The sequence below is a fragment of the Anguilla anguilla genome, chromosome 5, assembly GCF_013347855.1.
Source record: "Anguilla anguilla isolate fAngAng1 chromosome 5, fAngAng1.pri, whole genome shotgun sequence".
Lineage (NCBI taxonomy): Eukaryota > Metazoa > Chordata > Actinopteri > Anguilliformes > Anguillidae > Anguilla > Anguilla anguilla.
In genome coordinates this window covers 6,739,247-6,752,879 of record NC_049205.1, presented here as the reverse complement: position 1 = coordinate 6,752,879, position 13,633 = coordinate 6,739,247, and the positions used below count along the sequence as shown (strand labels likewise).

The 13,633-nt window shown below is 46.3% G+C and overlaps 1 protein-coding gene across 3 annotated transcripts; it reads right to left on the bottom strand.

Moving 5' to 3' along the window:
- Positions 1-3,799: 3,799 nt before the first annotated feature.
- On the bottom strand, positions 3,800-12,808 carry eif4eb (eukaryotic translation initiation factor 4eb). Of its 3 annotated transcripts, none has more exons than XM_035419844.1 (7): positions 12,692-12,808; positions 10,950-11,053; positions 9,760-9,855; positions 8,814-8,877; positions 6,368-6,481; positions 5,426-5,565; positions 3,800-4,894 (listed from the first exon to the last, which is right to left on the bottom strand). In XM_035419844.1, exons 1-7 carry the CDS (start codon positions 12,791-12,793, stop codon positions 4,780-4,782), a joined length of 735 nt encoding a protein of 244 aa, XP_035275735.1. In that variant the 5' UTR covers positions 12,794-12,808; the 3' UTR covers positions 3,800-4,779. The 3 variants fall into 3 exon arrangements, with proteins under 3 accessions (XP_035275735.1, XP_035275736.1, XP_035275737.1); XM_035419845.1 differs by lacking the exon at positions 12,692-12,808 and adding an exon at positions 12,515-12,544; XM_035419846.1 differs by lacking the exon at positions 12,692-12,808 and adding an exon at positions 11,998-12,024.
- Positions 12,809-13,633: the final 825 nt, after the last annotated feature.

Below are 13,633 nucleotides of genomic sequence, written 5' to 3'. Positions count from 1 at the left end.
GAGGGGGAGAGACAAGAGGGAGTGCGGGGGCAGGTGATTGAAAAGGCACAAGGAGAGAGGAAAGAGAGATAGAGTGAGAGAGAGAGAGAGATATACAGCGGTTGAAAGAGAGGTGTAGCAGGGTGAGGCAGTTTAATCTGTGCACACCTGCTCTAAACAGCAGCCCCTTCCACACCCTCCTCAGTAAAAAAAAAAAAGCACATCTCTCACGCAACAACAGAACGAATCCTTCTCCCAAACAGAGGGAGAACAGGGTGCGAACGCTGGCGGGCAGGGAGGAGGCACGGGGACGGGCGGGGCCATTACACAGTGGGGGCGCTGGATATTGCGTGAGATGTGGAATTGGGGCTTGGGTGTGGGGGGTGGAGGGGGGGGGATACAGGAATGAAGGAAATTGCGGATTGCAGGGTAGGGGGACTGTAATGCAGGGCTCCTAAGTGCGATGAACTCACCGCTGTGGCATCTTTGAAAGTCTCTGCTCCACAGATGCAGCCACTTTAGACTGCCAGTCATCTCTTAGGCTGTAAGAAGTGGGAGGGAGCGTTGAAATGGTGCAGCGGTTCCGATGTGCGTCACGGCCGAGCCTGAGACCGATCCTCGCGCCAGAGACACCGCGAGGCCCGCTTCCTCCGCCCCCACCCCCCACCCCCGAATCTCTCCGTCCTGCGTCTCCCTCTCTCTCTCCTGAAGCCGAGGCTAAGCGGCCGCCCTGGGCACCGGGAACATTTAAATGCTTCAGAACCAGCTGCCGCTCGCAGACGCGTTTTTTTTTTTTTTTTTACCCGCCGTTAGACGGAGAGCGGCGCTGATGTCCTAATTAGAGCGCTCGCCGTCGCGTTTGGGGCGGCGGTGTCGCGCGTGCGCACGGCGACAGCGCGGCTCCACTCAGCCGCGTCAGCGGGATCGATCCGGCACGCCCCCCCCCGGGTTTCCAGGCTACGGCTGGGAGCTATGGGTGGAGCGACATCGCCATCTAGTGTTCAAGATGAGTACAGCCCACAGTTTGCAACGCCTGATTTTTTTTTTTCTGCACTCGAATCCCTTTCATTGGGTGAAAAGGGACTGCAGCTTAAGTTGGTGTGGTGCGATGCTCTGTGCGCATGAAAAAACAGAATGAACAGACGCTTCTAGCACTTAGGCTGCAGATCATGTGCATAACTCTGCCCTTCTTCAGATGAATCGTAAGCTGACAGGAACCCTGTCCTGCACTAAATCGATAAACACATCAGATCTTCCATTCACTGTGATCCTCTCTCCTTAGTTTCAGCTCTGCTTTACGCTGCACTGTTTACTTTGTAGATGTCCTTGTTGTCAGAAGACCTGCTGGGTTTACAATAGCTGGTATCGGGTCAGGCAGGTTTTTACTTTGGTCCAAAGCCAGAAGATGCTCTCCAAGTAGCTCCAAAGAAGCTTGAACGGCAATGTTACGCCTCCAGAACTTGTACATGTGCATATTTTGCCCGGTTATTCTTCAAAAGATGAAAATATGTTTAATCTTATTTCGATTGGAAACACAACCGGCGCTGAAGGAAGCTGTGGTGTGGCATCTGAAATCAATATCACTCCGCTGGTCTTTTGGAGGGAAAAAAACACAGGAAAAACGTGAGCCGCTTGTGAAGTGGGAAGAAAGGAGAACTGGCACGGAATAAAGTCTGATTTTTAATGTTCACAGTCGGGAATAAACGCTATGAAGTTAATCTGCCTATACGTACACTGAAGACAAAATGCTGTACACGCTGCATTGGAGTTACTTTAAATGCTTTAGATTATGAGACCCCCCCCCCACACACACACACAAACGTCCTGAAAACTGCCATTGTAAAGGCAGAAGGTTGTCAGAAACTAATTTCGGGATCACAGATACCCTTCCTTGCACAGAAAAAAAGCTATCTGGGCCAGTTGGAGACATGGATGAACCAGTGCGCACACTGGTCTCCCGGTCACATGTCCAACTTCTCTGGTCTATCTGAGGCAGAAAACGAGCAGTGGGCCTGCTTATCAGGAAGCGCTGGACCACTTCCAGGCCAGCTGCTCCACACAGACATTATTTCCTCGCAAGGATACTTGATCGCCTTCGTTAAGCTGAGGCTCGCGCGCGTCGGTTTGGGTCACATTAAATCAATTATCCTCCGTTGGAAACCGCGGCGAGAAGTTCCGCTTTTGCTGAGGGATGGAAAACGGGACCCCGCCCACATTCAATAACCAAAAAAAAAAAAACAAAAACCCCAACACCGACACATCTCTCCAGTAGGACGGGCTTCATCGGGAGGGCGATGGCGGCTTCATCGGGAGGGCGATGGCGGCTTTGGCGTTTCCTTTTTCCCCCGCCGCCGCCGGCAGCGAGGCGACGCGGCGCACTTTGCTCCCGCTCGTTAGCGGCGACGTTCGCGGGAAAGCAATTACAAGCCGTCAAGTCGCTTTTTAATCGGGCGGCAACGAGGGAAACAAATATCGCCGGCCTGCCCTCTGAACGTCATTAACGGCCGTTTCCGGGAGATTCATTATCGCTCCGCCGTTCTCATCGGCTGATAGCACTCCGGTGAAATGGTACAGCTGTTCGGCAAGAACCCCTCCTCCGTTCACCAAAGCGCGGCATTAAGGTTTAATCACATTCTTTCTTCTTCTTTTCTTCTTTTTTTGAACCCGCTTTAAGGTTGAATCATGAAATATTCAGTAAGCACAGAGCTGGATGAGAACTTCCAATGTGTGTGTATATATATATATATATATAAAAAGTGAAAAATTAGCATACAACTTTGTGAAGGCGATAGACCGCCACAGGGAACAGCAGCGAAACCATTTTCAGTTCAGTAAATACCACTCAACGTGTGACTCCTAACAAACCAGGCAGACTGATTGGTCCCTTTTGCCATATTGTGCATTGTTGTGACTTTAAACTGAAGCAGGACTTAATGATGCTCCAGTTCTCTCGGTCTCCACAATGGCTGTGCGTTCGCGTCTAACTATAAACACAGAAAGACGCCCACTCTTGAGGGGACGGGGGGTGTGGCTCTGGGGCACTTTCCCCTCCGATGTGGAGCACATCTCTACTTCCTAAACTTCAAGGTTTTGTGGAAAACCACCGATAGTTCTACAACCCCAGTCCCGTGTAAAGGTATCTATGTTTTCCCAATTCCATGCAGGACCCAGAACATTACTGATAGTGAACACTGAACAGAAAGCTTACAACTTACCAAAGCGTGTTACAAACCCAGCACAGACAAAATGTTCTCACAGTGCCGTTGCCCATGTTGTGGCAATGTCATAACACTGACAAAACATTCCAGTAACATTGCGAGAACATTCTGTGCGAGCTGGGAAAATGCCAGTTCCAAAAGAAACAGAATGCTAAAGGCTACCATTCCTAACTACTATCCAGTGCTATTAATTAGCCAAATGCAACGTAAGGCTGAATGTCCATTTAGACCTCTGCCTGTTCTGACAGAGTATTCAATGCAGTTCATCAGTGCACTGCGAGCTCTTTACTGCAATGGCATAAATTAACTTTGGCTCTGAAACTCCTCGATCCTGTCACAACGCATCAGTACCTAAATACCAGTCAGTCTAATCAACCCAATGCACTTAGAGCTTCATTAGCTCTAACAACTTTGGGTATTTTTTTCATCAAAATAAACAGAACATGACCGTGGCAGACTAAATGATTAATTATTGAAATTCACAATTCAATACTCCAGAAAGACAACATCATTTGCTTAACATTTTTTTTTTTTTTTTTTTTTTAAAGAAATGATCTTTTCCATTGTACACTGTGAAATAAGTTTTGCTTTTTCAAAAAAAAGACAGTTCAATGTACATGTTTATTTACAGACGTTCTTTTTTTCCTCTTCGTCTTTATACAAGGGGCTTTCAAATCGAGGCATTCAATTAAAGCAAATTATATTCAAAATGAATACATGTCTGAAAAGGCAGCCAAACATAAAACAAAGGTTCTTTTTTTCCCCATATATCTTACCATTTATAGCAAGGAATGTAAAAATTACAAGTTACATAAAAAATCCACAATATCATTAAGAAAAAAAACACTATATTGAATTGCAAAACCAATTTTAATTATGTTAATACTCGAGAAAAAATGAAGCTACAGCAAATCACATTAGCTTGATTACACTTCTTTATAAAGTCCAAACCCCTCTAAAACAAAACCAAACTAAGCTTTGAAAACAACCAAAATGGTGGAGGCTATATAAATCTTCTGGCAAAAAAATTAATGAAATAAATTAAAAGGCTTAATAGTATTAAGGATTACAGCAATGGCGCTGCTGTACGGAGAAGAAGCACAAAGCAAATTGAAAAAGATTCAAAAATTAATTTCCTGCCGTCTGCCGTTTTAACTAATCAACAGAAGATTTAAAAGACAAACATGGTTCTTTTATTTGACATCGTTACATCAAATTTTTTTTTTGTTTCCTTTTTTCTTGTGAGGTTAATGTGCAAATTTAATTGCACACGCGTGAGAATTCAAGTTCCTTTTGACTTTTCTGTGGTTGCGTTGAACTGCTGAAAGGATGAGCTCGTGTGACCGAAGGGTCGAGTCGGCGTGACCGTGCGATCAGAGTTTTCTCCAGATTCGATCGAACGCAGTCCGTTCTGCTTTTTTGTGTTTTTGAAGAAGAAGAAGCAGCTTTGGTTTTAACCTGGGTGTGGATTGCGTGACGCGGTCATCTCGAAAACAAAACGAACGGGAAAAAAAAAAAAAAAAGTTTAAAAAAAAAAAAAAAGTGAAAGTGTACGGATTTCGGGGGGGCGCCTCCGGGGCCCTCAGACGATGAACTTGTTCTTGGTGGTGGAGCCGCTCTTGGTGGCCGTGTCCGCGTGGGACTGGTACCCGATGGTCAGCTTCTGCGGGACCCCTAATCGCTCCTTGTACACCCTCCTGCGGCCGGGACAGGGAAGGGGAAACCACTTTAGAGAGACACACCGACGCCGAAAAGATTCTCAATCCTCACTCACTCACTCGCTCAGATCAAATCAAAGACCATTCTAACGGTAAATGCAATATTTAGTTTCTATAGCAGCAGCAGTCAAGCGGGCATCGCAGTTGTAAGGGCAAGGGGGGGGGGGGGGGAGAGAACGGTAACTGAGCACTCTGGGCAGTGAGAACCAGATGCCAATTCAGCGCACATTCAAAGCACCTACCGGCAAGATGGTACTAAACTCGATATAAAGACAGATTTGTCTTTCCATCTGAGTGAGAAACAAAGCTGTTTGGGGAGGGGGGAGGGGGGAGGAGGGAGGAGGGGGGTCAGAGTGCCGTAAGGTTTTGAGCACCTGGGTCTGGCTCATAGTGCTGTAATGTTAAGCGCAGCCTGCTCAGACTGTAAGGTTATGTCACAGTATCACAGCTGCACAATGTAAACACACATCACTGGCACACACACAGACCGAGCGCTCGGGGTCCACTCACCCTATATGGGTCACGGCCTCCCGGTTCTCGTAGTCGGTCGTCCACACGGCTATCTTGTCGCCTTTCGTCCGGATGTTGACGACCGCCCCGCACACCTCGTCGCTGTAGTCATCGAAGGCCTCTCCAATCAGGCACAGGAGCTGGGGCAGGACCGCACGGTTAGGATCAGGGAAGAACCGCACGGTTAGAATCAGGGCTGGACGGCACGGTTAGGATCAGGGAAGAACCGCAGAGTTAGGATCGGGGAAGAACCGCACGGTTAGGATCAGGGAAGAACCGCCCGGTTAGGATCAGGGAAGAACCGCACGGTTAGGATCAGAGAAGAACCGCACAGTTAGGATCAGGGCAGGACCGCACGGTTAGGATCGGGGAAGAACCGCCCGGTTAGGATCAGGGAAGAACCGCACGGTTAGGATCAGAGAAGAACCGCCCGGTTAGGATCAGGGAAGAACTGCACGGTTAGGATCAGGGCTGGACAGCACGGTTAGGATCAGGGAAGAACTGCACGGTTAGGATCAGGGCTGGACAGCACGGTTAGGATCAGGGAAGAACCGCACGGTTAGGATCGGGGCTGCCGCACACAATTCAAGGGATTCCGAGGGTCTTATTCAAAGTCTTTGAGGGCCGTGCGTAGAAGCGACCGCTTCATTGTGAGGGTTTAGTCAGAGGGAAAGGAGACTTTCGTGAAACATGCTGGCTAACAGACATTCAAGAGCCTTCAAGCGAAATCTAAGCACCTTCTTGAGCTAAAATGTTCCTCATTGAAAATAAAGAGCTTTCAAGAACCCGTGGGGAGGCTTGAGGTGCTTCTCCAACAGAAGAGGACCTGGAGGTAATCGGAGGGCAATAGGGGACAGAGTGGGAGCGCCTCAGATGTGAGATTTGGGGGGTGGGGGTCAGATCGGAGCTAAGATGGTGCGGGGAGGGGGGGGCTTCACTCACCGTTTCCAGCCAGAAGCGGTCCAGGTCGGCCCGGCGCTGCTGTTTGTTGAGCGTGATCAGCCATCGTCCTCCGCGTTTGTTCCTCTCGTCCTCCCACATGGGCTCAATGCCGTCCTATCACAGCAGAGGATGTTCGAGAGAGGCTCAGTGCCATCCTATCACAGCACAGGATGTTAGAGAGAGGCTCAGTGCCGTCCTATCACAGCACAGGATGTTAGAGAGAGGCTCAGTGATGTCCTATCACAGCACAGGATGTTAGAGAGAGGGTCAGTGCTGTCCTATAACAGCACAGCACAGAACGTTAGGGAGGCTCAATGGCGTCCTATCGCAGCACAGGATGTTGCCAGTTTTGTACCCTCAAGCAAGGCGAGCGCCCAGCTTGCTCCAGTAAATATGCTAAAGAATGCACGCTGTACAGATCCCTCTGGATAAGAGAGTCTGCTAAACGCATAAAATGTAAACGTATAAAAGAATTATGAAGTGCCACAATGCATGTGCGTTAAAGGCGAGCGCAATATTGCTAACGTGCGCTACGCTCCTCAGGGTAAAAAAACCCAGACGGCCCGAACGGGCTTCTCACGCGAGCGCACATGGTCTAATTACACTGCAAAGAGCAATTAGGCTATACGCGCTCTAACACTGACATTTCACAAACAGGACAGCAAACAAAGACACTTCCTCCATTTCCTGCATATTAATGCCGGGCGCAGGCTCACAGCCAACATGGATGCATATATTCAAAAGGGCTAATTCATTAACAGCCGTATAACAATTTAAAATATGCAGTATTATCTTTAATCATTTCCCAGATGTTTTTTTTTTTTTTTAACTGAGCATAACCCTAATTGGTAACTAAAACCGTAACTGTATACGACAGACAATAGCAAATGAGCCATTTTGTCTGCAGAATCCCCAACAGAAATTGCATTTCCTCCACTGTCCTGGACACCAATTGTATTTTATTGAAGCAGGGAAGTCTGCCAGAACCAACTGCTCTCGGCAAAGCCGAAGTAGGCCTAACGCAATGTAATACTTTCTCTGAAAATGATAGATGCGGTGACTAGTAGCCGATTCTAAGCACGAGAGAAAACGCACTTTCGTGAACAAGTTCGCTTATCTTAGCAAAACGCTTTAACTCAAGCACTTGACGCTGATGTACCCAATAAAAAAAAGACGACTCCAAACTCGAATTTTAAATTGAGGGTCTTAAACTAAATATGCACTCAAACATAAATCAAGGAAGGTTTAAAATACTCCTACCGGCACATTTCCGATTTACAGGTATTACGCACGTCTGGTGAAAAGCTGGCTCTAATCGCTCTCTCCGGGGTGTGCGTGTGAGAGAGAGAGCGTAGAGAAAAGAGACTCTTTACAGTCAGTGCTCAATCAGACTCCCGCACGCCTTCCAGGAGAAAGGAACCTGGAATAGCTCACCCGCGGCTAATTATGGGACAACGGCGGTTCCGCTTTCTGCTGAGCCGAAACCCCGGGCTCCCGGCCGCGGGTGACTGTATACAGAGCTATTTGTTGACCCCCCCCCCCCCCCCAAAGAGGGGGACGTTTAGGGTGACGCACTGAAAGGCGACCTCGCTGGCCCCGGGCCTCGCTCTGTTCCTGTCCGTTTAGCGCTGGAACCTGAAACGGCAGACCTCTGGGAGACCTACGGGACCCGCTGAGCATAGGGGACCCACCGCGTGTAGGGGACCCGCAAGGTTCGGCAGACCTCCGGGAGACCTACCAGACCCAGCGTTCATAGGAGACCACCATGCGTATGGGAACCCACCGTGCATAGGAGACCCACCACGAGAAAGGGACCCACAAGGCCCGGCAGACCTCCGGGAGACCTACCAGACCCACTGTGCGTAGGGGACCCGCAAGGTCAGCCAGACCACCGGGAGACCTACTGGACCCACCGCACGTAGGCCACCCACCGCGTAGGGGACCCGCAGGTCTGGCAGACCTCCAGGACCCACCACGCACAGGGGACCCACCATGCGTAGGGAACCCACCACACGTAGGGGTTTTCCAGCAGCCGCAATTAGCACGTGAGCTGTCACAGGCTGCATCCCAGCTCTGCGTGAACCAGATCTAACCAGATCCACCTGAATTTAATAGAGGAAACACACCCACCAGATCAACCAGGCCAACCAGATCCAATAGACCTATCAGATCGAAGGGATCCACCACCACGTAAATGGCCTACTGGCTCATCTTTCCTGTTTTCAAAATCATAAAGGGTGAACCTCATAGTCCCTCGTTTGTCACAATAGAGAACTGTAATTGCACACCTTTATTCATCATTTTCAGAGCATAGGGACACGTGGCTGGCCTCATTTCAGCTTTTGAAATCGGTTATGTGTTGCTAACGTTCACAAATGTTGGCTTGCGTGAGGCATCTTCATTCAGCTGGAGGGGGGAAAAAAATGTAAAAATGAACACTTCCTACCTTGAAGAGTGAGTAGTCGCAGCCAGACATTAGATTGCTGGAGAGCTGAATGTGGTTGTAGAGCCTGGAGAGAACAATCGCGTTAGCGCCCCGCCGCAGAGCAAACATTTCACATTTAATACAGAAAAACACAAAATGTCAGACGCAATCCACGCAATATTACGGGGCACGAAACAGGGTCGACGATTCGGAACATTTAATAAAGTTATTTTTCGCCGTTTTGGATGCGTGATAAAATGTCAGTCGCCCTTACTCGGCTTAAAACACTCTGCGGAGCTCTGAAATTCACAGCGTGGCCTAATCGCTTTTATATGCCAATAACCTGACAGTCTAAAGACGGCAGCCATTAAGCGATTGTTGTCAGGTTGCCTTTTAACTGGAGTGTCTCTCCAAAAAATAAAAAATAAAAAAAAGCAAACAGCGATGACTGGTACACAAACATCAGTAAGCAGTCATATTACTTCTCCTCGTGGACTGCATCACATAAACACAGGAAATGTAGTGACACGTGCAGGTCCACACCTATACATCATTTCAGCCATATAATCATTTGATAGGCTAATCAGAATTGGTTGCAGGCCAACGAGAACTCGCCGGTTTCTGTGCCAACCAACCCGCTGTCTGTTTGCATGTATATTATTTATCAGTATGTTTATCATACAATAAACGCTAGCTTGCTGGTGTGAACTACTGGAGAAATTACAAGCACTCCTTAGTGTTTTAATTATGACGCTTTGAATTTATCACAAATTAGTGGCACTTGTAGCTTCAAAAATAAATCACTGATCAATTTAAGCGATACAGGCATGTAAGGCATGCTACTGATTTGAGATTCATAGACTTTACCACCCCAACATAAGAAAAAACTTGCACTCAACCATGCATTGATTGCACGTTTTGGCAGCCGTGTCCAAAGGCATTTGAATGTGTGTGCTACAGTACTTACGCCCAGAAATCTTCCACCGTGTCGAATTTGGAAATGAGACGGAGGTTGGCCTGCCAGGTTTTGCTTTTGTCATTTTTAAAGAACCAAAGAGACCATCTGCAGAGAGAAAGCCCACGTTACACAGCGTCATTTTCTCACACTGTTACTTTACAAATCAATCTGGAGTCTTCAATTACACTTCTCCGGCTACACTGTTTACTACAGGAGAGCCATTTACTACTTCACACCCAGCAGGCCAAACACAATACTATAGTATTACAGGAGAACTAGCGATTAATTTACACCCTACAGTCCACACAGTACTACAGGAGAGCCATTGACTATTTTACACCTTATAGACCAAAGCAGTACTAAAGTATTACAGGACAGACAATGACTATTACACAACCCACAGGCCACACATTACTAGAGACTGGTTTGTGCTAAAACCATCAAAAGAGCTCACATGCGAGTCAAAAAGAGATTTTTGCCACTTTATTTTTTTTTATTTATTTACTGCATAGAGTAATATGAAAAGGGTCATAATGATACCTTAAGACTTATACGGTAAGGACTCATTTCGGTGCTGCAACCACATCGGCTGCAGAGTACAGTTCTATGCATCCAGGACCAGGACACAAGAAACCGTCTGAAACGGCAACAGGACTTTGGCAAATTCAGCAACTTTTTAATATAACGCTGATATAAATATCTGGTCCAGAGATAAAACTATAAAAGTTTAAAATCCTTTCCAAACACAGACTTGACAACACATGCTGAGCGAGAGAACGGCACAAAGAGCTGACCTAGGCATTCTAGCCAGAGGAGCTCATCAGCACGGATACCCAAAACATTCCGAAAAACTGATGAATGCTCACATTTAGCACTTAATATGCAGGGCTAACTGGATGTTGAAATCGATTTTGAGCAATGCAAAAAATAATGTCAAAATTAACCCCAGGGGGTAAAAATCAATGGCCGCACACGCCAAGCACGTAATTGGAATACGGCCCTAACCAGGGTGGTCGATGAGCATTAAATACATCCAGACGCGTTAAATGGGATTGTATTTCAAAGAACAAAGCACAGCACATGTACGGTTACCAAGGAGACGTACCATGTTGTGGTGGCCACAATTACCTCTCTCTATATATATATATATATTTTTTTTTTTTTTTTTTTTTAAGTGTTTCAGTCGAAAGAAAGCTCACCTGTTCTGTAGTGGATGTTTAATGTAGCTTTCGGGACTGACAATCTCTTGACTGACTTCTTCAGTTTTTTCTTCTTCAGGATTTTGGGGATTTGAAGTGGTTTCCTGTCGGATGAGGCGGGAGGTAAAAGGAACATTAATAGGGCACTTAATTTCAGCCCCACTTGGGAACTGTCCCACATGCAATACTCCTCAGTACGGTTTGATGGCATCGACGAACGAGCTTTCCCATGAACACCAGAGAGTAAACCTTAGCTTGCAGCCCCACTCATTCCACCTCCAGTAACGGCTCTTCCTGGTCTTGAACAAACACTCTCACCGCTCGTTTTGGAAAGTTGGCCTCCAGTACCTAGCGAACGCTTCTGCAGGAAAACTAGCGGGTTTGGCTTCATGTGGGTATTCTTAAAACCCGCCACAAGAACCGGAGAGTCAACCACCCAAAATTTGGGTTCTCTCCAAATTCACTTTTTTCAGATTATTTAAAAGGTGGCAATTAACCTCATTGTCCAGTCTAATATAACGTACAAGTAAACACTCACGGAATTTCGTATTTGTGAAATAGATCACTGTTCACTGAAGGGCTTCAAGTACTGTATGCCTTGTTAATTTATTCCTGCAAAGTTTATTCTATATTTGTCATAACTTTTTTATGGCTATACATAAACATGTTAGTTGTAAATACTACTAATAAATCTCAGTTCTACAAATTAATATGCATTTTCTGTCATCATTAATAATACTACAACTTATAAAAAATAATGGCAGCCGATGGCCCTGTCATTCAATTCTGTGAATAGCCAAAATCATTACAACCCGATTACCATTACCTAGCTAGCCTAGCCAAGTTAACTAGTCTGTAAGCTAACATACTTTTAATAACATAACATTTCAGAATTCACCAAATACCATTTTGATATTTTGATCTGCCTCAATTAAGTTTTTTTCGTGAACTTATCGGCACACACACTTATATTAACACACAAAACGTGCTAGCTACATTTCGGCTGGGCACAACTTTCCTTAATTAGCGAGGCTGTCTAACAGGTTACCCGGCTGTACATGGCGGAGTAACTGCCTGGCTTTGCGGGAACGAAGCGCCTCTCCTCCTAGTGGTGGGCACAGCCGAAATGCTCAGAATTGGGGATTGTAAACTGGCTAACGTTAACGTTACACAACTTGGACAATTATGCTAAGACACCCTTCGTAACCAGCGAGCTGACGGAACGTTGGCCTGCGTTTTCTCCCACAAGCATAACGCCATATGGCTGTCCGCCGATTTTAAAAAAAGAAAAAAGGAAAAGGGGGTTGTGCTTTTTGTTCACGGTTGCAATGCACTTTAGTCCCGTTCTTTAGTGACAACACCCCTGCGTACGATCTACCATTTAGGCGTGAGATTGCACAGGCCCCGGTGGCTACAGTATCACCCGGAGAGCCGTTACTCACACCGAATGCGCGTGAATGCTTAACCCTGATACCTATTTCTGACTCTCCCGATGGGATCCCATGTTGCTCCCGTCCCCTTCTACAAACACTTGGCACTGGGTGTGCAGAGGCTGAGAAACACACCGTAAAGCTCCACATTCGCGAAACTACCTGGGCCACTTTCTTCCCGCAAGCACGAACAGAACAACACTTTTATTGTTCTTGTACTTCTCTAGTACAGTATCTTTGGCGAAAGTTAACCAAAAGACGCCGTTAAGTGGCCCGCACGGCCATATGTGTCGGCAGAGTAAATTCACTCACCGGTTCCGCGGTCGCCATCTTATATCGATCTGATTCAGAGGCCTCTGCTGGGAGCATAAAATCCGATTGGACCCAGAGATCCAACGTGACAGGCCCAAACATGGAAATCCATGTACGCATGCTCAAAAATAACTCATCGGGAGTGAATGGATATGTAGTCTCCAAAAGTCCCTTGCGCAGCGAAGGGGACAATATTACTACTGTCTCCGAGTTTATTCAGCATTTGTCTAAATTGAGACAAAAATAAAGGAAAACTGTACGTCATTGTAAAATACAACTTGTATATATTGTTTTCATTTGACATACTGCTGGGAAACGCTGGCATATCGTCAATATTTTAAATTCTATACTTTTTTTTTCTAAATGAGGATGTTGTGCCGTTTACATTGTTTGTAACAGTTCATTGGCACAGCAAGCTTTGTTTCCTCTGATTCTCCGAATCCACAGAATTCGCCTGGATTTTCTTTTCTTTTTTTAACTTGCGTCCAAAGGCAAGGAGGAAAAAGCTAGCTAGATGGGTACACCACATTTTTTTGAACACATTTCTTAAATTTGATTTAGGATAGTACAAAATATACCTTTGTATTTTATGTGTATAAAAAAGTGTTAAAGCTGAGAGCAACTTGTCCTGCTGTGATCAGCGTAAAAAACAAATAAAACTGAAGACTGAGACCGTGCCCGCATCTTATAAATAAATAAAAGTGTTTAAATTTCCCCCATGACATGATTTAGTCTCTATGATCGCAATTCACGACTGCTTAATTAATCGCAGAAGTTTCGGAACCAGTGGTAGGCACAACTTTGGACAACAGTAGCTGTCCACACACCCCACTGTCCCCACAGATTCTACACTAAAATCCAGATGATCAAATCCTGTGTGCCTTCCGCTCTTTCGACCTTCTGACTGTAAAATGCTTCCGGTTGGTAAACAATTACAGCTTA